Here is a 25,716-nt window from a genome sequence, read left to right as displayed (position 1 = left end):
AAAGATAATCAGCTATGAAAGACAGCAGCGAAGAGGGAAACAGGAAATGGACCCAGATGACATGGAATGTACCTTACTAAAAAAATGCCTGGAAAAATAGATACCCATTAAGTATTTGTCTAATGAATGAATTCATTCTCAAATAATAACATGATGCCACATAGAATGAGCATGAGTTTGGAATCAGATCTTAATTCATATCCCAGCCCATTTATTCACTCTGTAAACATTTATTATCTGTGCTTGGAGTATTCAAGACCCTAAGGATCCAAAAATGGAAGATGCAGCTCTTGACTTCAACTCACAGTTGATTGACAGTCAGAAAGTGACAGTTGTTCTGTAGTGTGATACGTGCTGTGACAAATGTGTGAGCAGACGTGTAGCTCTAACCCACAGGCTCCCAGAGGTGATCTGCTGTACTCAGGCCCGAAGGGCCAAAAGGATCAAGGGGACCTGGTGGCGGGGGGGATGTGTGGTGGTTTGGAAGTGGGGGGTGTGTGGCAGTTCCAATCAGGCTGAATAATAAGGGTAGATGTTCAGGGGTGGTGAGCATAGCTTGTTCAGGGAACTCTGAGTGCTTAAGCACAAAGTATGATGTGTTAGGTCAGGGGAGGGAAGTGGGATAGATGAAGGCAGAGTGATAAATAGGGGCCAGATCACAAAGCACTTTGTGTGGCATGCCAAAGAGATTGGATTTTATCCCAAAGGTGATGAGAAGCAAATGAAGAATTTTAAGCAGGGGAGAGACATGATCAAATTTGCATTTTAGAAATAGCAACAGCATGGAGGATGGGTTGGAAATAGATGAAGCTGGTCTTAGGCAGAATAATTTAATTCCACTACTTGCAGTGATAAGTGGAAAATGATGAGGGCCTGAACTCAGCTAACAGGTAGTGGGCATGTAGAGGCCAGGAGACAGGAATGACAGGGCATGGCATCTGATCTTTTTTAGGGAGGGAGAGAAAAGGGGCTAGGTGACTCCCCGGCTTCTGGCTTGACATCAGGGAGAGGGCAGCAGTGGAAAAGAAGGAAAGGAAGAGTGTAAGAGAATGAATATGTATTGACTTTTTCCCATGTTCCAAGCACTGTGTAAGGAAGTTTACATATATCACTTTATTTAATCTTCACAACAAACCCAGCTAGTGGGTGTCATTAAACCCTTTTTTCCAGATAAGAAAACCAAAGTTCAGAGAGTTTAACCTACCAGGCTACAACCAACACAGTTGTTTTTCAGAGCCTGGCCTAGGACAGGTATGTTGGAAGAGGGTAAGGACATCAGTTAACCCTGAAAGCCTGTTCATCATGAATGCCAGGGGCATCCTGCAGCACATCCCCCAGTCTCAGTCTGCTCAGTGGGAGAGACCATGAAGCCTGGGGAGCATTTCTGTACATAAGAAGAGCAAGGTCAGAGAGGCGTGTTCCTAAGACAGCCCCATCTCAAAGAACTGCAAGGTGGACTTCTCCAAGAACAGGAAGGCTCAGGGTCAGGGAATTCCCTGGCAGTCCAGCGTTTAGGTCTCTGCACTTTCACTGCCGAGGGCACAGGTTCAATCCCTGGTCAGGAAACAACAAAAAAAGAAGGCTCAGGGCGATCCCTGGGCCCCAGGTGAAGGGGCAGCCCTGGGCCAAAAAGTTCATTCGGGTTTTTCCATAACATCTTACAGGAAAACCCAAACGAACTTTTTGGCCAACGCAATAGTTCCTCATGTTGGGATAGTCACCAAGTTAAGTTGTGTAGGAGAAATTAGTTTGTGGGAGGTGACAATGATTTCCATTTTGTTTTTATTTTTTCCAGTTTTATTGAGGTACGATTGACATGTAACATCGCGTAAGTTCAAGGTGTACATCCTAATGACTTAATATGTATATATTGTCAAATGATTCACCTCACAGCTACAATTTTTTTCCCTGTAATGAGAACTTTTAAGATCTGCTCTCTTAGCAACCTTCAAATATACAATATAGTATTGTTAACTATAGTCATCACGTTGTGTGCTACAACCTCAGAATTTATTTACATTATAACTAGGAGTTTGTGCCTTTCGACCAGCTTCACCTCTCCCCCCACCTCTGCCAACCACCAATCTGATTTAATCTGATCTTTATTTCTATGAGTTTGGGTTTGTTTTTTTTTTCTTGGCCGCCCTGCGTGGTATGCGGGATCTTAGTTCCCCCAGGGTTCAAACCGGTGCCCCCTGAAATGGAAGTGCAGAGTCTTAACCACTGGACCACAGGGAAGTCCCCGAGTTTGGTTTTTTTTTTTTAGATTCCACATATAAGTGAGATCACACAGTATGTGTCTTTCTCTTATTCCCTTAGCATAATTCCCTCAAGGTCCATCCATGTTGTCACAAATGGTAGCGTTTCCTTCTTTTTTATGGCTGAATTAAATATATATCATATATTAAATAGATATTATATATATATCAGCTTCTTTATCCATTTATCTATTGATGGTCACTTAGGTTGTTTCCATGTCTTGGCTATTATAAATAATTCTGCAAAGACCATGGAGATACAGATATCCCTTTGGGACAGTGATTTTGTTTCCTTCAGATAGGTACCCAGAAGCGGAATTCCTGGATCATATGGCCGTTCTACTTTTAATTTTTTGAGGAACTTCCATACTCTTTTCCACAGTGACTGTACCAATTTACTTTCCCACCAACAGTGCACACAGTTTCCCTTTTCTTCACATCCTCACAGTTGTTATTTCTTTTCTTTTTTCGCGTGCGCGTGCGCGTGCGCGCGTGTGTGTTTATTGAGCTATAGTTGATGAACGGTATTACATAAGTTCAGATGTACAACATAGTGATTCACAATTTTTATATTTCTCGTCTTTTTGATGATTGTCATTCTAACAGTTGTGAGGTGATATCTCATTGTGGTTTTGATTTGCATTTCCATAAATATTAGCGATGTTGAGCACATTTTCATGTACCTGTTGGCCATCTGAATATCTCCTTTGGGAAAATGTCTACTCAGGTCCCTTGCCCATTTTAAAATTGGATTATTTGGGTTTTTTGCTATTGAGCTGTATGAGTTCCTTATTTATTTTGGATATTAACCCCTTAACAGATGTGTGGATTGCAAATATTTTCTCCCATTCTGTAAGTGGCCTTTTCATTTTGTTGATCATTTCTTTTGCTATGCAGAAGCTTTTTAGTTTGATGCAGTACCACTTATTTTTTTATTGTGTTGCTTGTGCTTTAGGGATCATAAAGCTTCCCTGTAGACATACTGAATTTGAGATGCCTCTGTGACATCCAGGTGAAGTCATCTAATAAACTATTGGGTATAGTAATCCTTGTACAAGTTACTTAAACTCTCTGGCCTCAGTTTTCTCATCTGTAAAGTGGTGATATTACTTATGTTTCAGGGTTAACACTGGTAAGGATTCTTACACAGTACGCTGCTCATAATAAGAACAAATTAATGAAGCAATTAATACCTATAATATGATACATGATCTTCACCACACAATTTAGAGTTTGATTATATATTTCCTTGTAAGATCTAGGAGTTCCATTTACTTATGCAACCTCCATAATCAGACAGTAAATTCCTTGATAATAGGAACCCTCTCTTTTATCCCTTTCCATAATGCCTCACCACAGAGTGGGTACTTAATACCTTATTGCTAGAGTAAATCTGCAACTGTGGAAAAGGATAGGGGCCCAAGTAGGGAGGGCCGTATACTCCTCCTGTAGTCTCTCTCCCAGTTGGTGGTACCACCATCCACTCAATCACCCATGCTAGGAACCTGGAGTCATCTTTACCTCTTCCTCTTTCTCAACCTAGACATTCTAGTACTCACCAAGTTCCAATTATTTCACCTCCCAGGTATTTTTCAAAACGCTCTCCTCTACTATATCCTACCACTATCCTAGATCAGGCTTAATCCCTCACCTACTTTATGGCAAGAGTTTCTAACTGGTTTCTTTGCCTCCAGTCCTGCCCCCTCAAATCTATCTCCCAAACAGCCAGTAGTTGGATATCTAGAATAGATCTGACCATGTCATTTCCCATCTTACCCTTTAAAAGCTTCCTGATGGACTTAAGCTGCTTTCTCTGGCACACGAGGTCTCCCATGAACTGGCCCTGCCTACATCTCAGCCTCATACCCCATCTCTCTAGACTTTTCTCTTCCCACTCCAGCTTGAAATGTTATGCTCCAGCAAGAAAGACCTGTTCGTGGTTCTACCATATTTACTTTTTTGTATCTGGCTAACTCCTTCTTATCCTTTAAAAATCAACTCAGCTGTCACTCCTCCAGGAACACTTTCCTGCCTCCTCAACACCTCTTTGCCAAGGCAGAATTAGGTGCCCCTCTTCTGTAGTCTCAGAATGCTCTGTGCATAGCGTCATCACTGATAGGATTATATTTCTTTTCTTTCTTTTTTTTGGCCGTGCCGCCCGGCATGCTGAATCTTAGTTCACCAACCAGAGATTGAACCTGCACCCCCTGCAGTGGAAGTGCTGAGTCTTAACCCCTGGACCACCAGGGCAGTTCCTGATTATATTTCTTTATATCTATTTAAAGGTCTGTCTCTCCACTAGCACCTTTAAACTCCATGAGGGCAGGAGAGCATCTTATTCACCTTTTTTATCCTTAGTGTCTAATACATAGTAGGTTCTCAGTCAGTATTTGTTGATTGAATGAGTTAGTATGAATTCTCACAGAGTCTCACTCAACCAAAGATACCAACAGATGCATATGCATAAATATGCTCACCGACTCCCAAGGACCAGGTGCAAGCACCTGTGTTCTCTGGAGCTCAGCTTACTTCAAATGCAGTAAATTATACATAGTTGGATGTCACACCTACTTGAGATGAAGGGGACCTAAACAAGGCTCTTTTTAACCCAATCTCTCCTCTCTGTCTCTGTCTCTCTAAGTGTATTTTTATGGCTCTAGCCTCCACTTGGGCTTTTAACTCACTGTTAGAGCATCATTAATTATAATTTAACCCTTAACCGAAGAAGCAGATGATATGCCAAAAAAAAAAGAAAAAGAAAAAAATGCTGTATTCTAGTGAAAGAAGACTATAATAGTGCAGAAACAGCAAACACCCAGGGAGATGTACAGTGAGAAAGACCTTTCAAAGTGAAAGACTGAGATTTGGACCTTGTGCCAGTGTGTGTGGGATCGGATTTATCCAACATAGATGTATCCAACATGTTACCCATCCCCAAAACATCCAAATAGCTTTTGAAATTACTTTTTCTGTTCATAAAGGTTGGGAGAGAGAGTGCATGTGTATGTGTATACACACATACCCACATTTTCTTTTAGAAATTCTCACCTTTAAAAATTTTTTTTAATTTTTATTTTATGTTGGACTATAGTTGATTTACAATGTGTTGGTTTCAGGTGTACAGCAAAGTGATTCAGTTATACATATACATATATCAATTCTTTTCCCATTTAGCTGATTACAGAATACTGAACAGAGTTCCCTGTGCTATATAGTAGGTCCTTGTTGGTTATTTATTTTAAATATAGAAGAGTGTACCTGTCAATCCCAAACTCCCAATTTATCCTTCCCTCCCATCTTTCCCCTTTGGTAACCGTAAGTTTGTTTTCTGTCTGTGAGCCTGTTTCTGTTTCGTAAATAAGTTCATTTGCATCATTTTTTGGATTCCATATGGAAGCGATATCCTATTTGTCTTTCTGTGTCTGACTTACTTCACTCAGCATGATAATCTCCAGGTCCATCCATGTTGCTGCAAATGGCATTATTTCATTCTTTTTAATGGCTGAGTAATATTCCATTGTATATATGTACCACATCTTTATCCATTCGTCTGTCGATGGACATTTAGGTTGCTTCCATGCCTTGGCTATTGTAAACAGCACTGCAATAAATATTGGGGTGCATGTATCATTCCAAACTATGGTTTTCTCCAGATATATGCCCAGGAGTTGGATTGCTGGATCATACCGTAGCTCTAGTTTTAGTTTTTTAAAGGAGCCTCCATACTGTTCTCCATAGTGGCTGCACAAATTTACATTCCCACCAACAGTGTAGTAGGATTCCATTTTCTCCACACCCTCTCCATCATTTATTGTTTGTAGACTTTTTGATGATGGCCATTCTGACTGGTGTGAGGTGATATCTCATGACAGTTTTGATTTGCATTTCTCTAATAATTAGCGATGTTGAGCATATTTTCAACTGCCTCTTGGCCATCTGGACACATACACACGTTTTACACTTGCAAAAATATTCTTCAGTGTCTACTGAGCACTAGACAACCCCAGTGAAGGCTCCTACTTCTGATTCTTAAACTTATTAATTAGATGTCCTTCATCTTGGCTCTATACAAACCAGGTACGTAATTTTCAGGGCTCACTGAGAAATGAAAATGCAAAGCTCCTTGTTCAAACATCATTAAGAATTTCAAGACAGGACCTCCCTGATGGCACAGTAGTTAAGAATCCACCTGCCAATGCAGGGAACACAGGTTCGAGCCCTGGTCCGGGAAGATCCCACATGCCGCGGAGAAACTAAGCCCGTGTGCCACAACTACTGAGCCCGAGTACCACAACTACTAAAGCCCGCGTGCGTAGAGCCCATGCTCCGCAACAAGAGAAGCCACCACAATGAGAAGCCCACACACCATGACTAGAGAAAGCCCGTGCGCAGCAACGAAGACCCAACACAGCCAAAAATAGATAAATAAATTTATTTAAAAAAAAAAAAGAATTTCAAGACAGTGGCAATATCAGAGCATTAAACCAAGCCCAAGATTCCTCTGAGCACAGAGCCTGTGTGACTGCACAGGGCACACTCCCATGATGCCAGCTCTGGTGAAAGAGCCCCCAGGTCAATCCCATATATCTAATGTTTTAGAGGCTATTCTGATTTAATTCTCAGCCCTCCCTTCTTGGGAAGTGGGACCTCTTCTAGCTCTTTACATAAGCCCTTAATTAGCCCCCAGTCTCTTTTGAAGAACTTTCCTTTGGGGCGCTTTGTACAATTGTTATGCCTATTCTGTTTTTTTTTTTTTTTCTCTTTTCTTGCAGTACGCGGGCCTCTCACTGCTGTGGCCTCTCCCGTTGCAGAGCACAGGCTCCGGACACGCAGGCTTACCGGCCATGGCTCACGGGCCCAGCCACTCCACGGCATGTGGAATCTTCCCGGACCGGGGCACAAACCCGTGTCCCCTGCATCGGCTGGCGGACTCTCAACCACTGCGCCACCAGGGAAGCCCATGCCTATTCTTTTACTGTTGACATACGTCATGTGAAAAAGCTTGCTCTCTCCCTCTCTCCTCAGCAATAGGGAAAATCTACGTGGATCTGATAAGGAGCAGTTTCTATCCTTGTTTTCCAGATACTGAGGGCCGTAATCCCTAACTCTAAACACTATCAGCTCTTGAGCTCAAGGGGAAAGCAGGGTCAGAGTGGGAAGAGAAGCAGGTAGGAAAACTTTCGGGGTCCAGAGACTAAAAGCAATTAAGTGCAGCTAATGCAGGGGGTCAGGCCGAGGGCAGGTTTGGGAAGAGGCTCTGCAGAAGGGGAAGAAGGTCAAGGGTGGTCCAGAGCTGACTGATAACCCCTCTGACGCTCAGGGGCCTGTGACGGCCACTGCAACACCTGAAGCCATGGCCCGTGAGGAGGATGAGCAGGGGAATTGTGTGTGTGCAGGAACTGAGCCACAGGCTATCCCTTCCAGGCCCTGACTTCTGAGGACTGCAAGGGTTTCTTCAGGTGAGAACCTCCTCCCCAGCAGAAACGCCCTCCCAAACTGCCTGCCAGGCAGCCTTTAAGCCCTGGCACACGCCCAAGCTTGTCCAGTTACATCACTCCTGCATCTTGAAGCCTGACTACCCTGTGGCTAGCACGCTGCAAACTGCCAACCTCAACACTTGTATAAACATGAGGCAAAATAACAGAGGGAAGGCTGAGTGCTTGTCCTATGGACACAACCCCTTGGTCAAGGGTACTCACTACCTGCAAAGCACCAAACTAGTACAGCACCAACTAGGCTCTCCTGACTGATTCTGTGCCCCACTGGAAATGCTTGAGATGCGTTGTATCCTCTCTACCCCTAGGGACCTCTGGGCACAGCTCAGAGTAGCCCATGTCACCACAGATTTTTTTTTTTTTTTTTTGGCCACTTGCCTTGCGGGATCTTAGTTCCCCAACCAGGGATTGAACCCCAGGCCCTCGGCGGTGAAAGCGCATAGTCCTAACTGAAACGGTGCACCTCAGATTGGGACTCGAACCCAGCCTAGACCCAGATCGGGACTTGAACCCTCTCGGCCAGGACTCGAACCCGGTCAAAACGTACGGTCTTCCAACTGAGATCACATACCTGGTTTCAGGACTTAATGACGCTCAGGTTCTTGATGTCTCATCACAGAAAGAATTCAGTGAGAGACAAAGCGATAGGTAAGAAATGGATTTATTTAGAGAGAAACGCACTCCCTAGAGAGAGTGTGGGCCACCTCAGAAGGTGAGAAAAGGCACCAGGGTCTGGGGTTGTCAGTTTTTGTAGGGGTGGGTATTTGCATATGCTAATGAGTGGGAGGAGTATTCCAGCTATTTCGGGAAGGGGCGGGGATTTCCAGGAATTGAGCCACCGCCCACTTTTTGATCCCAGGTGGGCCTGGGAACTGTCATGGCGCCTATGGGTGTGTCATTTAGCTTGCTGATGTGTTACAGTGAGCGTATACTGAGGCTCAAGGTCTAGTGGAACTCGACTTGTCTGCCGTCTTGGACCCATTTGGTTCTAATCAGTTTATGTCATGTCCTTGGGCTATGTCATTCTTTCAAAGGTTGTGCCCTGCCCCCTTCCCTCCTGTTTCATAACCACTGGAATTCTCACCATAGTTTCTTTTTTTTTTTTTTTTTTTTTTTTTGCGGTACGTGGGCCTCTCACTGTTGTGGCCTCTCCCGTTGCGGAGCACAGGCTCCGGACGCGCAGGCTCAGCAGCCATGGCTCACGGGCCCAGCCGCTCCGCGGCATGTGGGATCTTCTAGGACCGGGGCACGAACCCGTGTCCCCTGCATTGGCAGGCGGACTCTCAACCACTGCGCCACCAGGGAAGCCCCATAGTTTCTTTTTGACCATTTCATTTCAGCCCCTCACATACCTACCTGCTCGCTGCCATCCCCAACCCTCACAATGTCTCTGTCCTCTCAGGTGAACAGTTAGCAAAAGCACCGGTCTCACGTGCCCCTTTGCTGGAAGCTGGAAGGTCAACAAGGCCCAGCCTGCAGGTTGCAGAAGTGCCTAGATGCTGGCATGAAGAAGGACAGTGAGTTGGCCCCTTTCCATCCCGAGAATCCACTATGTTCCTCCACTGACTATGCTTTGCCCTTATTCCCACAGCGTATTCTCCACAGGGCAGGCAGAGTAAGCTTTGTGAAACAACTCAGACAATGTCACTATTCTGCTCAAAACCTCCAAGGGCTCCTCCTCTCTCTTATGGTCCATGATCTCATGGGCCAGCTCCTCCATACCACCTCTCAGATTTCACTTCCAACTCTTCCCCTTGCTCAACCCATCCCAGCCACACTGACGTCAATGCCATTCTCAAACATACCAAGCACACTCTTCTCAAGACGGTTGTAACTTGTACTTGCACTTGCCATTGCCTCTACCTGGAATGCTCTTCCCCTAGATATTTATATGGCTTGCTTTTACTCTTCCATCTCTCAAATATAGTGCCTGTCACTTAGTAGGTACTTGATAATTGTTGAATTATTTAATGTTTTTTTCTCTGTGCCAGGTAATAAGGCTCTGCCCCCAAAAGATAATGTAACTCATATCCAACTTAAAGTAACAGAAATCAACTTGTCCAAGTCCACTCGGCTGAAAAGTTGTAGAGTCAGTATTCACCAGACCCTTGCTTTCTCCATGACGTCACACTGCTTTTCAATATGGAGCAGTGGAAAGGAAACTGTAGAAGTCAAAAAATCTTGAATTCAGTCTACATCACGTTAAGTATTTTGTGACCTTGGACCTGTCACTGGAATGTCAGTCTGTTTCTGAAAAATATGGATAATAACACCTGCCCTCTCCACCCACAGGATTGTTTCATCCAGTGAGACTTAACCTCAGAAGCCTTGAAATTATAAAGCTATGCAAACATAAGGTGATGTTTTTGGTATCACAAGCCCTCCCTCTTCAGTGCTCCCCCAGAAGTCAAACATCTCCTTATACTATTCCCACTTTATTGTCCATCCTTTTTTTCCTTCCCACAGTGCATTGTTTTTTGCTGCAGTGCCTCACAGGTCAGGGGAAGTATACAGGAATCCCCTACCACCTGGAGCCCCTGTGACTTCAGCCAAGCCCAAGGAGGCCTCAAGAACTCTCCTCCCTCCCCGCGTCCTTCATTACGCAGTGTCTGAGGGCCCCAGACCAGGGGCTGACAGAGAAAGGTGCTCTCTGCTAGTCTCAACAGTTTTGTCACATCCCTTCCCCGGGCACAATGATCCCATCGGCAGAAGCCCGGGCCTTGCGGTAAGCAAGACAGGCCCAGCGGCGGGCACAGCGAGCATCGATGCAGCTGAGGAGAAAAAGCTAGTCCAGACACTGCTGGGGGCCCAAACTCGCCACGTGGGCACCATGTTTGACCAGTTTGTGCAGTTCAGGGTGAGCATTTACAGGATTCAAGCTGAAATATTACCAAAAGGGTGCCCAAGGAGGCTGGCCTGAGGGAGGGGGCTGTGTGCCACACACCAAGAGAGGACAGGACTTCTCCAGAACCCCAGCCGAGGCAGACTCCTTAGCCCGCAACCCTTCCAAGATAAAGCTGGAGAGGCCTAAAAGAGATCCCTAGGACCGGGGCCTCTCACCCAGGCTCTGATCTCTGCAGCCTCCAGCTCATCTGTTCATCCATCACCAGCGCTGTCCACCCAGTTCCCTGTACTGCCTCTGCTCACACATTTCGCAGACATCAACACTTTCATGGTACAGCAAATCATCAGGCACACCAAGGACCTGCCCCTTTCGGTATGTGACCTCCCCTTACCTTTCGGGAAGAAAACACTCCAGTAAATTATAATCCCACCCTCACCACCACCCCCGCCCCAAAAAAAGGTCACTAACCAAACTAACCCGTCCCTCAGCCTTTTCAAGTAGCAGGTCTTGAATTCCCAGCTTTTTTAAGTGTCTCAATCAGAACTGGGAGTTCCTCTCCCTCTCTGAAGTTCAGGCTAGAGTCTAAAGAGCAGGTTTCCTGCTCTGGCCCATGGAGGACCAGATCTCCCTTCTCAAGGAAGCAGCTGTAGAAATGTCACATTGCACTCAATGCCACTTTCTGTCTCCAAACACAAAACTTCCTCTGCGGGCTTCTTCCCTACACAGAAGATGGAGTGCATGGTGAGATGGTGCTAGAACAGTAGAGGACATGCATCCCTTCTGTATGGTATGTGGCGAGGTGACCTGAAGGCTCCTAAGCCTGGTGGTGCAGTGGTTAGGAATCCGCCTGCCAATGCAGGGGACACGAGTTCGAGCCCTGGTCCGGGGAAGGTCCCACATGCCGCGGAGCAACTCAGCCCGTGCGCCACAACTACTGAGCCTGTGCTCTAGAGCCCGAGAGCCACAACTACGAAGCCCGTGTGACACAACTACTGAAGCCCGTGTGCCTGGAACCCACAGTGGGGCTCCAGGAAGAGTTTTTGGAGTTCTCTTCGGCCTCCATAGGACACTGCGCCAACTGCAGCTCCAGGAGCCTGGAGTATGTGTTCATGGCTGCCACGGCCCTCTTCTCTCCTGGGAAGCATCCCTCAAAGCCCAGAAGCTTTTGTTCCACCACCTCTGCCCAAACTCCCAGCTCCCTGAATCCATCCATCCAGGCCTTTTAGTCTTCAAACCTGTGGAATGGGTCTATCCCAGTCTTGGCTCCCCAGGGCACCATGCAGGCCACCCACAACCTCCCACCTTGTCCTTCCCCACTCCCTATCTTAGAGACCGGCCTGGGATAACCCAGAGAGCGGGGACTGATCAGTTGCAAGAGGAGATAGCGCTGACTCTGCAGAGCTATATCAAAGGCCAGCAGCAAAATCCCCGGGACCGGTACAGTGGGACTGGACACGTGGAGGCTGCGCCAGGGTGGAAAGGAGTTAGGGAGACACTGAACTCAGGATGAGTGCTTTTACTGTCCTTTCCTTTGGGAAACCAGGGCCCCTGGGGGTCTAGTCCTTCCCTCCCATCTCATAGAGTTCCGGCATTCAAATTGCTCCTACTGCTGTTTCATCTCACTTTTCCCAGATTTTTTTTTATTCAGGAGAGATGCAAAGTAGTAGCTCACAGGCTCGGTATAATAGCATTCCTGAGATTGATGACATCCATCACCTCACCAATCCAACTCCTCCAGACTAAAACAGACTTTCAAGAATCTTGTTCACTCTCTTTCCTTGGCCCTTCCCCTCCTTCTCCATTGGTCCAATTCCTTTAATTTTTCATTCCCCTTGAAGTTATGGTCATTCAGTTTCATGGCCGACGCCAGCCCTTGGTTCAACAGTCCATGATCTAACCAGGCTCTGAAGTACACTCCACTTCTGTTTTGCTTATTCCTCAATGTGCCAGTTTGGCCAGAAGAGGGTTGCTTTATACCATAGAACACACCCACCTTCTAGAACCTGCTCTAGAAGGCCAGATCCTCGGATTCCACACAGCTGAATATCTGGCAAAGTCTGGGGCTTTCTTCACACTTGGCCCTCTGAGCTCTGGGTTCAAGAAAAACGTCATGGTGAGAGAAGTCAGTGTCAGATAGAGGCCCCACTGGGGACCTTTGGAGTTTTTGATACATTTGTCACATCAGAGCATATTTTCCCTCATGTTCAGACCTAGCTTCACAGAGAGGCAGTTTAGGGGGTCAGGGCCTCAGGACAAGACTCTCAGCTGCCTATCTCTCTTCTCCTTCCCTGGTGACCCCAAAGGTTTCTATATGCGAAGCTGCTGGGGGCCGGTTGGCTGATCTCCGAAGCATTAACAATGCATGTTGGTACCAAATCGAGAACATCCAGGGGACTGTCCACCATGGTGCCACTGCTCCAGGAGACCTGCAGCTGAGGCCCAGTTCGCCTCCTTCCCCAGACCACCTGGACATGCTGGACTGGAAAGGGGAAAATGCTCGGACCAGAGGCTGGAGCCAGTAAACAGGGAGCCCACTGGTTGCAGTGAATGATCAAAGCAACGTCTGCCTCTTCATGCGGTAATGGGGAGAATGAGGGGTGGCCATGGGGACAAAGTTGTTCTCTGGAAGCACAGATGATGGGGAAGGAGGAAGCCTCAGGGCTAAGAGGTAAAGAAGCTCCGTCTGGGAATAGGTGGGCCCCACTTTCTGGGGTCAAAGATTTAGCCCTTCAGCCCTTCTTTCCCAGCCTTGGGAAACTCTGGGATGGAAAACAGGATGGGAGCTAATGCCATGCAGATTTTTCTGCTCTGAAGAGGAAGAGGCTAGGAGCTTTAATCCATAAGGAAATGAAGGAGGTGGGAGTGCGGGGAGAAAATGCAGCCAGACAGACCCCTTAATTCTTCTCCCTTAGTCCAGAGCCATAAGAGTATGGGAAGATGAAACTGGGGCTGATGGCAGAGGTGGGAGCCTCAAACCACTGCCTCAGCAGCTGCCTCTGTGGCAGCTCCAGTTCTGAGGAGGGCATGTATTGTGCCCACTCTGCTCCTGGGACCTAGAGGTCACCCAGCAAGGTGGGCTCTTGAGAGGGGCCTAGTTCCTGGCCCCAGGGCACCTGACTCAGAGGTTCCAGCTGTTATGGGGGCTGGCTCTGGGACAACCTCAGCCCACAGTGATGCTGAAGCCACAGTGGAATCTGTTGCGCCAGTGATTAAGGAAGGCTCCAAGGGCGAGGGTGACGGGCAGGGGGGGCATCTTCTTCTCCAGCACAGCACCCACACACCAGTTACTATCCACCAAGCCTGTTCGGGAAGAGAATATACACTAGGTTATCTAACAGGGCTCGGAGAAGGGGGCCAGCAGAGGAAGGCGGAGCTTCCGTCCCACTGTCCCCCACCCCAATCCCTCAGCACCTCCGAATGTCATCTGAATAACCCTCACCTCTAAATACCATGTTGGCCTGGGGCAGAGTCAGGTGGTAACCAAAAGAGAAAGTTGTGTCTTGTAGCCTCGTATTTGCCTCAAACTCCACTCCAACCTGAACCTGAGAACCATGGGCAAGGATGGGAGAGGGATCTGTCTCAGTGAAGACTAGAGGAGTCCTGACAGGGGATCAGCAGAATGGAGATGCGCATGAAACGTATATGTAGCGAGGGTAGGAAGAATAGTGGGTCAGCAGGGCCTGTGGAGGTTGGGAGGGACTCGTTGCAGCAGGGGATGGGATCAGTAGACTCACCTGTTCGTTTGCCTTGTGGTAATAACTTGCATGGGCCCCACCTGATCCCACATTCAAGGTAGCTACCCAGTGTACAGCTGTCAAAACCAAAGTACAACAAACACACACACACACACACAAAAAAAAACAAAGCACAAGTGAAAAGGAGCGTTACTGTAATAGAACACAGGCCAGGACCCCAGCCAAGTCCAGAATTTCCCTCCCTGTCACTATTCCTCCTCACCCCATACCCGAGTACTTCCCAGCCAGTGTCAAAATGGCCCCCTCTTCGCCTGGCCGCCGGTGATAAACTAGCTCTCCTCCCAACACCAGCCGATGAGTGAGGCTCTGCAGGAAGTGAGCAACCATGATCACTGTGGGGTGGGGAGACATGGAGTCACTCACAGAGACAGGCCCTCTACCTCACCCCCAGCAGCCCCCCACCCCAGCCTGCCCCAGAAAGTTTCTTTTCTAATCCCTGAACCGTACAGACCATGAAGAGGCATACCCAGCATTAGCAAGTGGGCAGCCAAGACAAAAAGAACCCTGTACCAATTCCTCACCCGATTCCCCAATCAGGTCAGGATTTCCTAGGGTCAGAGTGGCTGTGTAGTCATCTCCCCGATACTCGCCATCAAACTGCCACGTCAGGAACTTGGCCTGCTGCGTCTGGGTAGGGAGAGGGAGAAGTAAAATCTCCCTCCCTCTTTATGATCACTGTTGCCTCTGTTCCTCTCCCTGAGCCCCCAGAGCAGGACACTCATAGGGCAGAAAGAGGAAATGCTTCAGTAGATGAAGGCAGGAACCATGGGTCACCTGGAAGACAGCCTTGGCTCGGAGCCGCTCTGCCAAGAGGAGCAGGACCTGGGCGTTGAGGCTGCCACTGCTGTCCATGTCCCCGACCACAGTGGGGAACACCTGTTGAAGAGTGTCCAGAGTAAGACTGAGCTGGGTGGCACCACTCAGTCTAAATCCAAATGTAGGATTTCTTTAACGGTACCCGGCGCCCCCTAGTGGAGCCACAAAGACAAACTCCCAGCTCATCACAAATGTTTCCCCACCCTCTCCCAAGAAACACAGAGGAGGTGCCCTGCCCATTCTTCCTCATAACACACACATTTCCTCCTCCTCTACACCTGGGTCCTAGCTGGGCTTTTAGGGAGATAACCCAGGTGTGTGGAGCCCTCACCTCAGTTGGGCTAAGTTGCCAGTCCCCTGCATAGGCCGCATGGAGGTGATAGCCCGGCAAGCCCAGAGCACTCATGTGTACAGTGTGAGCCACCTAAGGAAAGAGAAGTTAATGGAGGAGAGAGCATCTCTGCTCTATTTCAATCCCCCACCCCACCCTTCATCTTGTCCCCATCCAGCAGGTCTTTTAAGAAACCCAAACATTACAACATATACAGCGGGTCACCAGATTAAAAGCAACGAGTCCCACAGGGAAAGGAAGTAAAGAGAGCCCCCATACTCTCTCTCTTTTGTCCCATATAGCCTGGCTAAGGCTGGAGCACAAAGGAAAGGAGAAGAGGATCCAGAGACAGGCAGGGAGGAATTGAAAGGAGGGGCCAGAAAAGTGGGAGCACCTGGAAATGGCTGCTCAGAACCTTGTTGACAACGAGCTTCACTCCCTCCATCTGTGCTGGGAATACATCTGAAGTGGGTGGAGGAGAGGGGAAGGGAAGGAATAAGCACAGGCAAGGAACCCCCACCCCATGAAGTAGTCTCCCCTTTCAATCCCATAGAAACTGCTTTGGAGGAATTGACCTCCTTTCAAGTCCTGTAACAGGAAGTGCTCCGCTGCACTGAGCACCTGATCCTCCCTGAGGCTGCCCGCCCCAGCTGTGATCTCCCCTTTTCTGCTCCCATCACTGGACACCCACCATTCAAGACCCTCCCCTTCTCTGCCCCTTCAACTTGAGACACCTAGATGCCAAGTTCTCACCTTTGCATAGCCGGTGCAGCTCATCGAAGCTCCCAGGGTTGGGGAGAGGTTCCTCTCGACGGGGGCTCCGGCGGGGCAAAGCCCCCATCGGTGCCAGGCCCAATGTGTTCCCCATTTCAGTCCAGAGGTCAGGGGAGGGGCCGGGGTTCGCCTGGGAAAGGACGCTATTGCTCCCTCTACCCCGCACGGGCCCCACCCCCCATTATCCGGCTCCCCAGTCCCAGAAACTTCCACATGGTCCGACGCTAGACCTGGAACAGGAAAAGTGGGGGGAGAGGGCACCGGTGGGGAGCTTGAACCCCAGGCACACTCCCATCCCATCTTTAATCCCTCACCCCCACCTGTCACCCCTGTACCCTCCCCCACTCTCTAATCCTAGCCTCCACTACAGACCTCACCCAGCTTCCTAGCCTTTCTGCTCTTCATTCCTATGCCTCAAGGTGAGGCTTGCAATGGAGCAGTAACCCTTACCGTCTCATTCCATCATGCTGCCCCTTTCCCCCAGGCACACCCCGGTCATCTTGATGGGGGCAGCCATCTTGAATGATGGCAGAACTGCGGCTTCACGTTGCATTCCCAGCGTAGTCATGAACACCATCTTGGAACCGGGCGAAAAAAAAAGGTTTCAGAGACCCAACCCTCCCCTGATTGGGCTCCGCCCAATCGATAAAAAAAAAAAAAAAAAAAAAAAAGGCTGCTTGGCTGCTGAGCATGGGCCAGTGGGAGAGGAGGACGCAAAGGAGTAGCAGACCTCTCATCATGAGAGCTCCAACCTGGCACTGCAGAGACAGACGGGACTTGTTGGTAGCTGCTTAGACTTACTCAGGTAGATGGCCTTAGATCGCCCTGCCTTTCCAAGGTCGGGAAAAACCTTTGAGCGTGCAAGACACTAGAGGGAGCATCTTGGAGCTTGAGCCACTGAAGTTCCCTCCACCATATAGCCTGGAGACGCGTTTTGTGAAGGGTGGCGGAGGGAATGACTGTGAAAACTTCTTTCGAACACTGCTTCGGAACACCCCTAGGCGGCCCCCACCCTCCCAGGCCCTGGGGACTCCCCCTCACAGTCCTGAACAGTACACAGTACACCTCCAAATGAGTTCGACGCACAGGTACAGCTCTCCGTAGGCAAATGGACCTACACTTCCCTCCTGGAGGTCTGCGCCTCTCAAAGTTGGCGCTCTTGTCGTCTTGGTAGAATGGGAATGGGTGTGAGAATTTGGGGTAGAGGAGCAGGGACTGCAGCCTTAATTCTAGCAGAACTATTCCCTGAAACAATTGACCCCTGAAGTTAATCCTTCCTTCCCTGGTTCCTTAGGCAGAGTTGGCAAATAAAATCGAGGAATATGGACTCCTGCCCTCAATGCGCTCCACTCCAAAGCTACAGACAAGTCAATGGAGTGCCCTTCAAGAACTAAGTGCTCCACAAGGGAATGGTTGAAGATAGAATAAGATTTCTTAGGCTCTGGTCGCCTCCCCACTAGCTCTCACATCACCACTCCCATCTCCCAGGAATGCTCTACGTATACTTTGAGGGCAAAAGGATGAAAGATACAAATACTTCTGATATCTATTTAGCTGGTTTCACCCAAATACCTTGGGTCTGGGGAATGCACCTCTGCCTTCCCGCACTTTCAGGGCTGGGACAAGGGTCAGGGCCTTGGTCAGAGGGATGCTATGGCTCCTGCTGACACATATTGGCTGACCACTGCCTAGAACCGGTAAGGTGATCAAATGCCCAGAGACCTTCAACCTTTATCCTTGGTAGAAGCCTCTCATTCACCTCTTTTCCTGCCAGAGCACTCCAATTCGGGGAGAGGGCAGCGGCTGCTTTCTGAATTTGTTTTATTGGGGGTGGGCTGTGCTCACTGATCGGCTCTAGTGTTTTCTCTCCCATCTCATTCATTACACATTAACTCAAAAAGGTACAGAGTCAATCACACCTGGCCTCTGGCCCTAACCTTTATTGTCCTAACCTGCATTCCCCTCACCCCGTCTCTGATTTTATGTCCTTTCTTCTGTTCCCCAATACCTCTCTGCCAAGTTGCAGTGATGGGGGATAGGGTTGGGAGATGAAATATACCCATAATGGGACAAAGATACCAAGGGCTGAGGGCTTGATATGTCAGAGCTTTCCAGAGGAAAAAAAAACCTAGGAATCCTGCTTCCTGAAGCATTCAAATCCAAGGACTACTGGGCCCAGGCCCCAAAGGAATGGATCTTGAATAAGCCTAAAGTATACCCCTTTGGCATCCATTAAGGCCTGCACCCCCTGCCTCCTACCCCATCACCATGAGTCCCCTATGTGCTGTCCTCTCCTCCCCCCATTTCTCTAACTTGTTTACTCCAGTATAGCTCCTGCCCCACTGGACTCCTCCAAAGTACTTGTCACCTGACAGGGGGGTGGGGAAGCATACAGATATATAGGCCCTGCCTCGCTAGCCAGGCCAGGCACAGACGGCAAGGACAGCAACACTGACTAGGTAAAGTAAGGGAGTAAGAGGTGTGGGCAGCATCCAAAGATTTAACTGTAGAAAGGGAGGGAACCAGGTTGGCGTGGACATGTAGGTAGGAGTCTCTGGGGAGGGGCTGAAGCCCATTCGCTTCAGTGACCTTCCCTGCCCTCACCTGTTCACAGGCCAATTTCCCTTCCATTAACACCATGAAGCTGCTTCCAATGACTGTGTTGCTCCTTACCATCTGTAGCCTTGAAGGTGGGTGTGTTATGAAGAGGGGTCCCAAGGAGGAAAAGGTGCTTGGGTCCTAGCTGCCCATCTGTCTGTTCTCCTATGCCCAGGTCTGGCAACCAGAGAGCTTAAAAGAAAAATCATTCCCTCTCTAAAGCCCAGAAAGTGCATCCAAAGACCTGGAGCTGGATACCTGTTTGGGGAGAGAGCTGAGATTTGAGGCTGAATACTGGCAGAGATGTGGGACTCATTGTTGGGGACTCAGCTGAGGATGTGTGTGTGTGTGCGTGCGTGTGTGTGTTTCTGTGTATGTGCAGGGGCTTTGGTTCGGAGACAGGCAGAGCTGCCGAATCTGCAGAGCCTGTTCTCTCAGTACTTCCAGACTGCGACCGACTACGGCAAGGACCTGCTGGAGAAGGCCAAGGGCTCAGAGCTTCCAATCCAGGCCAAGTAAGTCTCAACAAAGGGGGTTCATGGACCAGGGGGCTATGGAGAGAAAGAGGGGAAGCTGGGAGGTCCTACAGAAGACTGAGCTAAGGGGTGGGGGTTAGGGAGGATGGGGTTTAAATTGTAGAGAAAATTCCTTCATCACCCCACAGATCCCATGGACCTCTTGGACAGATAGGGGTAGCAGGAACTGGGCTTTGAATTTCTATCTGTATGGTCTGTTCTATCTCTATCTCTGCCCAGCGGGGGGCTTGCCTCTCCCCCTAGGAGCTTTGCCATGCCAGGATAGACCAGGCGCTAGGGTTTGCGGACTTGGGTCTCACCTCCCACTACCAAGAAGGCCCCTACCAGTCCCTCATCCTGACTTCTGATCCCTCACATATCCAGGGCCTACTTTGAGAAGGCACAAAAGCAGCTGACGCCCCTCGTCAAGAAGGCTGGAACTGATCTGATTAACTTCTTGGACGGTATTTTGGACCTCAAAACACAGCCTGTTGCCAAGTGCATTGCCTAGACTGTTGTCTTCCATCCCCAGCTGGCCCCTGGAACACCCACTGGCCAGGCCTAGAGCTCCTCTTCCTACCTACTCTTTGTTTTCTACGATAAATATTGAAGGAATCAAGTTGTGAGCCTGGTATGTTTTGGGGACTGGGAAAAGTAGGGGTAGTGGGGGAAGAGGAGGAGGGAGAACAAAGAGAAATCTGCTTCTAACAGGAGAGGGGTTTTGGTGTGAAGGGGTGGAGAAAGGGTTGAAGAGACCAGTGATGGAAATGACAGAGTAGGGGTGCCTGTGACTCTTCTCCAAACCCCAGGGATTTTTCTACAGGCCTGGGAATGGCCCTGCAGGAGAAACTAAAGAGACTTTGCCGTGGACATGGTAACTTGAAAGGCATGAAAGATTCATGAACTGAATCCCTAGACTCCTGAAGGTCATGGGAAATGAGAGCACCCTTCAGAATTTCCTCTATCATACTATGAAGAGGAGAAAGCTTCCCCAAAATGAGTCCAAAGGTGTCACCCAAGGCCCCTCCCTTCCCTTCTGAGCCAGGGGAACTCTGTGCTTTCCCCCATCCTGCAATAAAAAACTCCTCTCCCTGAAGGTGCTCTAATCCTTCCATTTGAAACCTCTCACCTAGACCCCCTGTCTGGGAACACCCATTCCAAGCCTGTCCCCCACTATTACCTGGGTGCTATTCATGGAACTGGCCCAAGTTCTGGTAGCCATCTTAGAGCCTGGAGCTAGTAGACGTGGTAGCCAGTTAAAGGCCTAACAGGTCTCCAACTTGATGGACATGAGGGACTTGAGAAATTTTGGTAGCTGTGATACCTGGATTAAATCAAAATGGAATGGAGGTCAGGCTGGACTGATGCAGGAGACTTACAATCCCAAAATGGGAAAATGGGCATTTTCCAATAAAAGTTTACTTCCACTTTATATTTAAAAGAGTTACTTCTCTACCCTGACTCATTCGTCATATCTCATCTGAAATCACCTTTTCCCCAGACACCAGAGATAGCTCCAATTTCTTCTGTATATATATATATATATATATATATATTTTTTTTTTTTATATTGGAGTTTTGTTGATTAACAGTGTTGCATTTCAGGTGTACAGCAGAGCGATTCAGTTATACATATACATGTATCTGTTCTATTTCAAATTCTTTTCCCATTTAGGTTATTACAGAGTATTGAACAGAGTTCCCTGTGCTATACAGTAGGTCCTTGTTGGTTATCTATTTTAACTATAGCAGTGTGTACATGTCAATCCCAAACTCCCAGTCTATCCCTCCCCTGCTCATCTGTATGCTGACCAACCTCTTCAGTCTGGGCTTTTAGACCCTTACCACTCGTGACTACTTTCTTCCCCTTTCTTTCTCAGTGTCTATTTATTTTTTCCTCATGTGGCAAAACGTGCAGGGACACAGATCTGTCTGTCACTTGCAAGACGACATTGGACAGGTTAATTAACTTCAAAGAGCCTGAATTTCCCCACAGTTTTAATGAGTGGATCAAATGGTACGACAGGATGGAAAACACATTGAAAAGTGTAAGTCACCATGCAGTACAAAGTATTGCCCAGCATAGGGGGTTGCTAGGGGTAAGCCTGGAGACTCTGGACCCATTTGGACAGGGCTGGGATGGGATTCAGATACTACCAGGGAATCCTGCCTCGAAACAGGACAGGCACTGAGAAGGGGGATTCCTTCACCACTCACCCATGCAGTTGGAGGACCTGGCCTCCCGTCTGGACCTGACTTGTTCCCCTTTGCCTTACCCTCCTCCAACCCAGACCTGGCTCCCTCAGGTCCCTCTTGCCGCAGAATCCACTGAAAACACGGTTCCCATAAAACCTTCCATTGGGAGCATCACACAAGCTTTAGTCGCACCATCCCTTCTGCATGTTTGGCTTTTCAGCTATGCTAATGCCCATATGCGTGTATATTGCGAGCTGCGCTCACACTGCTCCCTGAAGCCCACTCTGATCTGGACTGGTGACTATTTGGGGTTGGACAGCCAGGCTTCTCCGCAACCCAACCTCGTTTCCGTTGTCAGACACAGAGGGCCAAGCTGGGTGCGGAAGTCACTTCTTGGGTTCAAATGTCTCTGAATGTGCCTAGACCCCCAACACATTACTCCCTGCTCCAGCACCCTGCTAGAGAGCCTGGGGATCAAGGGTCTCATCCTTCCCCCAGTCACAGTCAGCATTCATCCCTCAATCAAGCACAACAGCTCTGGTCTATTAGACTATGAGTTATGGAAGGTCAGGAACTAAATTTGCCTTGTGATATCTTCAGTATCCAGCCTAGGCTAGTAGAGGCTGAGTAAATGTATGTTAAATGAATGAATGAATAGAGTCCAGTCTGTGGTAACTTTATTGATGTTAGTGCCTTCCGTTTCCATCGTTTAGTGGGAGTTGGGGACGGGGAAGCGGAGAAGGGTGGCATAAAGAGGTGAGACTAGAATATAAACATTAATGAAGAGCATCTAAGGTCTTTGACAGGGAGGAGGAACCACTGGTGTCTATTAATGGGGGGGCATAGCATCATTACAGGGATAGGGTCAGCTGGCATTAACGGCGGGGAGGCATATGTGATGCCAGCTACGAGGGCTGGGAGGAGAGTGGAAGAAGGAGGTGACCAAGGGCATCTGTTCTGAAGTTATTGTGGCGGTTTCTCATGCTTCAGGGTCTCATAAGTCTCCTGGTTCCGGGTGCTCAGGCCCTGGAGGTGGAAGTCAGAGGACAGTCAGGAGCTTGAGCCCATCACAGGGCCTCCTACCCACCCCCAGAGGCCCTACCCCTTCCAAAGTTCACTCAAAAGCCCACCCTCTTCTGCTGACTTCCTGGGACTGGGGTTGGGAGGCAGGTTCACTCACCGTGTAAATGCCATCTGATTTCTGCAGAGGTAAAAGGGCAAGGCATTAGAGACCCACATCTCCAGGGCCCCTCAGCATCTTCTTCCCTACCCCGGGAGGTATGTGTCCAGGGGTGGCTGGCCCCCTTGGGCTAGAGGGTACTCCCATGGATACTCTGGGGCATGAATGCACATTTGCCCATATGGCTACCAACACACATATACACACAACATACAACACTCTCATGTACGCCTTGTCACTCTACGCTTGACTCTTCCTCGTCACCTGTTGAATATTTTGTGATTTGGCTAGGTGGCAGGGTGGTAGGATGAGGTAGGAGGGGGACCTCTGAAGCTTACAGAGATCAGCACCTGAGTCCCATGCCCCCCAGAGACCGCAGATCCCAAGGCTAAAGCCCCAGAAGGGCTGAGACTGAAAAATTGTTGATACCCAGTTGAGGAAGGGTCCATACCTCATAGCTGGCTGTAGCTGCCTTTCGCACCTGCAGCTGGAGTAGGGGAAAGGCCATCAGTAAAGGTGAAGTTAGTGGCCCAACCCCACCTCCAAACGTTGTAGGGGAACCCCTTTCATTCCCTCTCTTTGGAGCCATGCTGCCACCACCCTCCCACTTCTCCTTCCAGCCCTCATCCCACGCTGCCCAGCCTTACCTTGAGTCGACAGTAGAGCAGGGTGAGGATAATACCGTATAAAAACAGGATCGCGTCCAGGATATAGCAGAGCTGAGGCTCTCCCAGGGCCGCTGAGGGGACAGAGGGTACCCATGGGGTCAGGGGCAGCAGGAAAGATCTGGTGCTCAGAGGAGAGAAAGAAAGGGCTCTGGGAGGTAGGACGGGACTTGGAGGGGCACTGTCCCAGAGAAGAAACTTCATCTTCCTCTCTAGATTCCTATTTCTCTCACCTCTCCCTCTTCTTCCTCACCCTTAGGCTAGGGGTAGGACAGGAAGTGTGAACAGTTCTGTTGTGATGGAACTTACAGGTTCTGAGAGTTGAGAGCTTCTCCCTCAGCCCCCAACCCTCTCTTTTTAGCACTGTGGGTTCCTCAGGCACCACTGAGCATTCCATAGCCCTCAAGGGACCCATCTGAGTTCACTGAGCCAAGACCAAAACCTCGGCCCAGGGGGGTCAAGTGAGTGGAGGCAGTGACAAATTTCAGCAAAGAAACCACAGGGGTGTCTCTGCTAAGTCCTGTGACCTGTTACTAAGGGCTGGACAGGAAGGATGTGAGCTGAGGAAAGGAGGGAAGGCAATCACTCTATTATGGGTCATCTAGCCTCAGCCACATCGCTTTCTGTCCCCCCCACCCACCCAACTAAGACACTTAAATACGTAAAAACAAGGTGCCTGCTTTCCTTGGCCTTATAGATACCGATGGCTCTGCACATAAGGCTGAGCGAGTGTCTTAGCCCAGGCTCAAGGGAATGACCACAAGCTGTATGGATTCCGGCTCCGGGTACTCTGCCCCGTTACTCACCCTAGGCCACTGAGAGAGGAAGTTTCGTGCAAGGAAAAAAATCAAATAAAGTCTGAGCTCCAGCCTCTATCTGCTCTGACCCCTATCAGAGGGCTCATGGGCATGTGACATATGGGTGAAGTACGTTTTATTCTGTGACACTCTTTCACACACGGTATTACATAAGTCTCAAAACTACCCCGTGACGGAAACATCATCGCCATTTTGTAGATGATGAAACCAAGGCTCAGAAAAGCTACGTAATTCATTTAGGGTCATAGCGTGAAGTGCCAGAGCTGGAATTGAAATTCAGGTCTTCTGCGTTCCAGGTTTGTGCCCTCTCTTTTATGCCTCAGTGTCCCTGCTCCCTCATCCCATGGCAGCAGACTGGCCGCTCACTTAGTCCTTCCATCTTCACAGCTGGGCTGGTGGAGCTCCATCCCAGTCCGTCCCTTTTAACTTCCCCACTTTCCCTTAAGTTTCACTAACCTCTTCCTCCCCGAACCCCAGCTGTGAAAACACAGCTTCAAAACACAGACAACGCAGACAGAACGAGGAGAGTTTAGAGAACGCCTGGAGCCTCAGAGCTGCAGAAGACTTCCCATTTCTGCCTCCATTTCTCAGCTGACGTTCAGCTCTCTGGAACGGGGCATTGTACGCTGCCCCCACCCTCACATCAACTGTGTCTTAGTGATGACCCACAGAAGCCGCAATCACGTATTTGTCTACCCTTGCCTCACTCCTAAACACAAGGACAGGCCCCTGCCTTCCTAAAGGGGGCTTTATGAATATTATTTAACCAGCTAGAGATCAGCTCCCAATGGATAAGACCAAAGGCACCCCACAGAAAACGCTGATCATGAGAAACGGAATTTTCCCCCAGACCAGCTTTTCATGTCATACACCCACTCCCCTCCTCTGCCAAACTGAAGACTTACGTGTGTATCAGTCCTGAAAAAGTAAGAAGGGAACAAGAAAGGAGGGAACTACAAGTCCTGCGCCCTGACAGAGACTGGACAGGACCAGCTGCAGGGTCTCTGTGCCCATCCTCCCAGTGCCAGCCTCCCTCTGTCTGTCCCTGCCTCAGCCCTCAGACACATGCCCTTAATTCCCACCCTGGAGCCCAGCTCACTGTCCCTCACCAAACCCTCTTACCTGCTTGTTCAACCAAAAGGATTAAGAGCAAGACCACTGCTGGAAACATCTTGGGCAGGGGCTGAGGGGCCGCGAGCTGGGGATCGGACGCTCTGACAGCACCGTGCAGCTGTGCTCTGCGAGCGGCTCCCGAGCGGCTCCCTGACCACAGCGTTGCCCCCTTCCTGCCACGCCTTCCTCTGAGCTCTGGCCCCTTCCCCTTCCTGCACTAGAGACCGGGCGGCTCCCGGAAGGGCCAACCAAGGGAGCTAGGAGATCGGTCTCCTACGTCTGCGTCCTTCAGTGACCAAGCCCCTGCTACCGTGGAAAGAGGCAACACCCATGCTTGGGAAAGGCTATCTAAACCCG

The 25,716-nt window shown here is 49.1% G+C and overlaps 4 protein-coding genes across 6 annotated transcripts; 2 read left to right on the top strand and 2 right to left on the bottom strand.

The window, feature by feature from the left end:
- The first annotated feature begins 7,611 nt into the window (after positions 1–7,611).
- Positions 7,612–13,034, top strand: NR1I3 (nuclear receptor subfamily 1 group I member 3). The gene is given in 17 exon segments (XM_065888492.1): positions 7,612–7,642; positions 7,645–7,717; positions 9,156–9,217; positions 9,220–9,269; positions 10,447–10,522; positions 10,525–10,610; positions 10,834–10,861; positions 10,864–10,974; positions 11,192–11,249; positions 11,251–11,339; positions 11,619–11,642; positions 11,645–11,694; positions 11,696–11,739; positions 11,928–12,035; positions 12,902–12,929; positions 12,932–12,988; positions 12,990–13,034. Coding segments are annotated over 17 exon segments (1,020 nt in total).
- TOMM40L (translocase of outer mitochondrial membrane 40 like) lies at positions 12,100–16,809 on the bottom strand. Of its 3 annotated transcripts, XM_065888505.1 has the most exons (10): positions 16,725–16,809; positions 16,254–16,504; positions 15,895–15,962; positions 15,501–15,593; positions 15,128–15,229; positions 14,875–14,980; positions 14,563–14,685; positions 14,333–14,409; positions 14,038–14,140; positions 12,100–13,898 (listed from the first exon to the last, which is right to left on the bottom strand). In XM_065888505.1, exons 2-10 carry the CDS (start codon positions 16,366–16,368, stop codon positions 13,759–13,761), a joined length of 927 nt encoding a protein of 308 aa, XP_065744577.1. In that variant the 5' UTR covers positions 16,369–16,504; positions 16,725–16,809; the 3' UTR covers positions 12,100–13,758. The 3 variants fall into 3 exon arrangements, with proteins under 3 accessions (XP_065744577.1, XP_065744587.1, XP_065744597.1); XM_065888515.1 differs by lacking the exons at positions 15,128–15,229; positions 16,725–16,809 and having other exon boundaries at positions 13,759–13,898; positions 16,254–16,368; XM_065888525.1 differs by lacking the exons at positions 15,128–15,229; positions 15,501–15,593; positions 16,725–16,809 and having other exon boundaries at positions 13,759–13,898; positions 16,254–16,368.
- Positions 16,810–18,912: 2,103 nt separating this feature from the next.
- On the top strand, positions 18,913–19,898 carry APOA2 (apolipoprotein A2). Its single transcript, XM_065899472.1, has 3 exons — positions 18,913–18,964; positions 19,255–19,387; positions 19,772–19,898. The coding sequence occupies exons 1-3, from the start codon at positions 18,913–18,915 to the stop codon at positions 19,896–19,898; spliced, it is 312 nt and encodes a 103-aa protein (XP_065755544.1).
- A 2,345-nt stretch (positions 19,899–22,243) lies between these two features.
- On the bottom strand, positions 22,244–25,550 carry FCER1G (Fc epsilon receptor Ig). The gene is made up of 5 exons (XM_065874476.1): positions 25,369–25,550; positions 23,411–23,502; positions 23,215–23,250; positions 22,764–22,784; positions 22,244–22,609 (listed from the first exon to the last, which is right to left on the bottom strand). Exons 1-5 carry the CDS (start codon positions 25,415–25,417, stop codon positions 22,547–22,549), a joined length of 261 nt encoding a protein of 86 aa, XP_065730548.1. The 5' UTR covers positions 25,418–25,550; the 3' UTR covers positions 22,244–22,546.
- Positions 25,551–25,716: the final 166 nt, after the last annotated feature.

Source organism: Phocoena phocoena, chromosome 1, assembly GCF_963924675.1.
Source record: "Phocoena phocoena chromosome 1, mPhoPho1.1, whole genome shotgun sequence".
Classification (NCBI taxonomy): Eukaryota; Metazoa; Chordata; class Mammalia; order Artiodactyla; family Phocoenidae; genus Phocoena; species Phocoena phocoena.
Note: the sequence above shows the minus strand (reverse complement) of the source record. Positions and strands in the feature narration are given on the sequence as shown.

Coding starts and splice junctions, on each gene's coding strand:
- FCER1G (XM_065874476.1), bottom strand. CDS start 25,417: ATGTTTCCAGCAGTGGTCTTGCTCTTAATCCTTTTGGTTGAACAAGCA. Junction 22,785..23,214: donor CAGCTACAGCCAGCTATGAG/GTATGGACCCTT, acceptor TTACCTCTGCAG/AAATCAGATGGCATTTACAC. Junction 22,610..22,763: donor AATCAGATGGCATTTACACG/GTGAGTGAACCT, acceptor TTCCACCTCCAG/GGCCTGAGCACCCGGAACCA.
- APOA2 (XM_065899472.1), top strand. CDS start 18,913: ATGAAGCTGCTTCCAATGACTGTGTTGCTCCTTACCATCTGTAGCCTT. Junction 18,965..19,254: donor TACCATCTGTAGCCTTGAAG/GTGGGTGTGTTA, acceptor GTGTATGTGCAG/GGGCTTTGGTTCGGAGACAG. Junction 19,388..19,771: donor GAGCTTCCAATCCAGGCCAA/GTAAGTCTCAAC, acceptor TCACATATCCAG/GGCCTACTTTGAGAAGGCAC.
- TOMM40L (XM_065888505.1), bottom strand. CDS start 16,368: ATGGGGAACACATTGGGCCTGGCACCGATGGGGGCTTTGCCCCGCCGG. Junction 14,410..14,562: donor ACTGGCTGGGAAGTACTCGG/GTATGGGGTGAG, acceptor TGGTTTTGACAG/CTGTACACTGGGTAGCTACC. Junction 14,141..14,332: donor ACCACAAGGCAAACGAACAG/GTGAGTCTACTG, acceptor CATGGTTCTCAG/GTTCAGGTTGGAGTGGAGTT.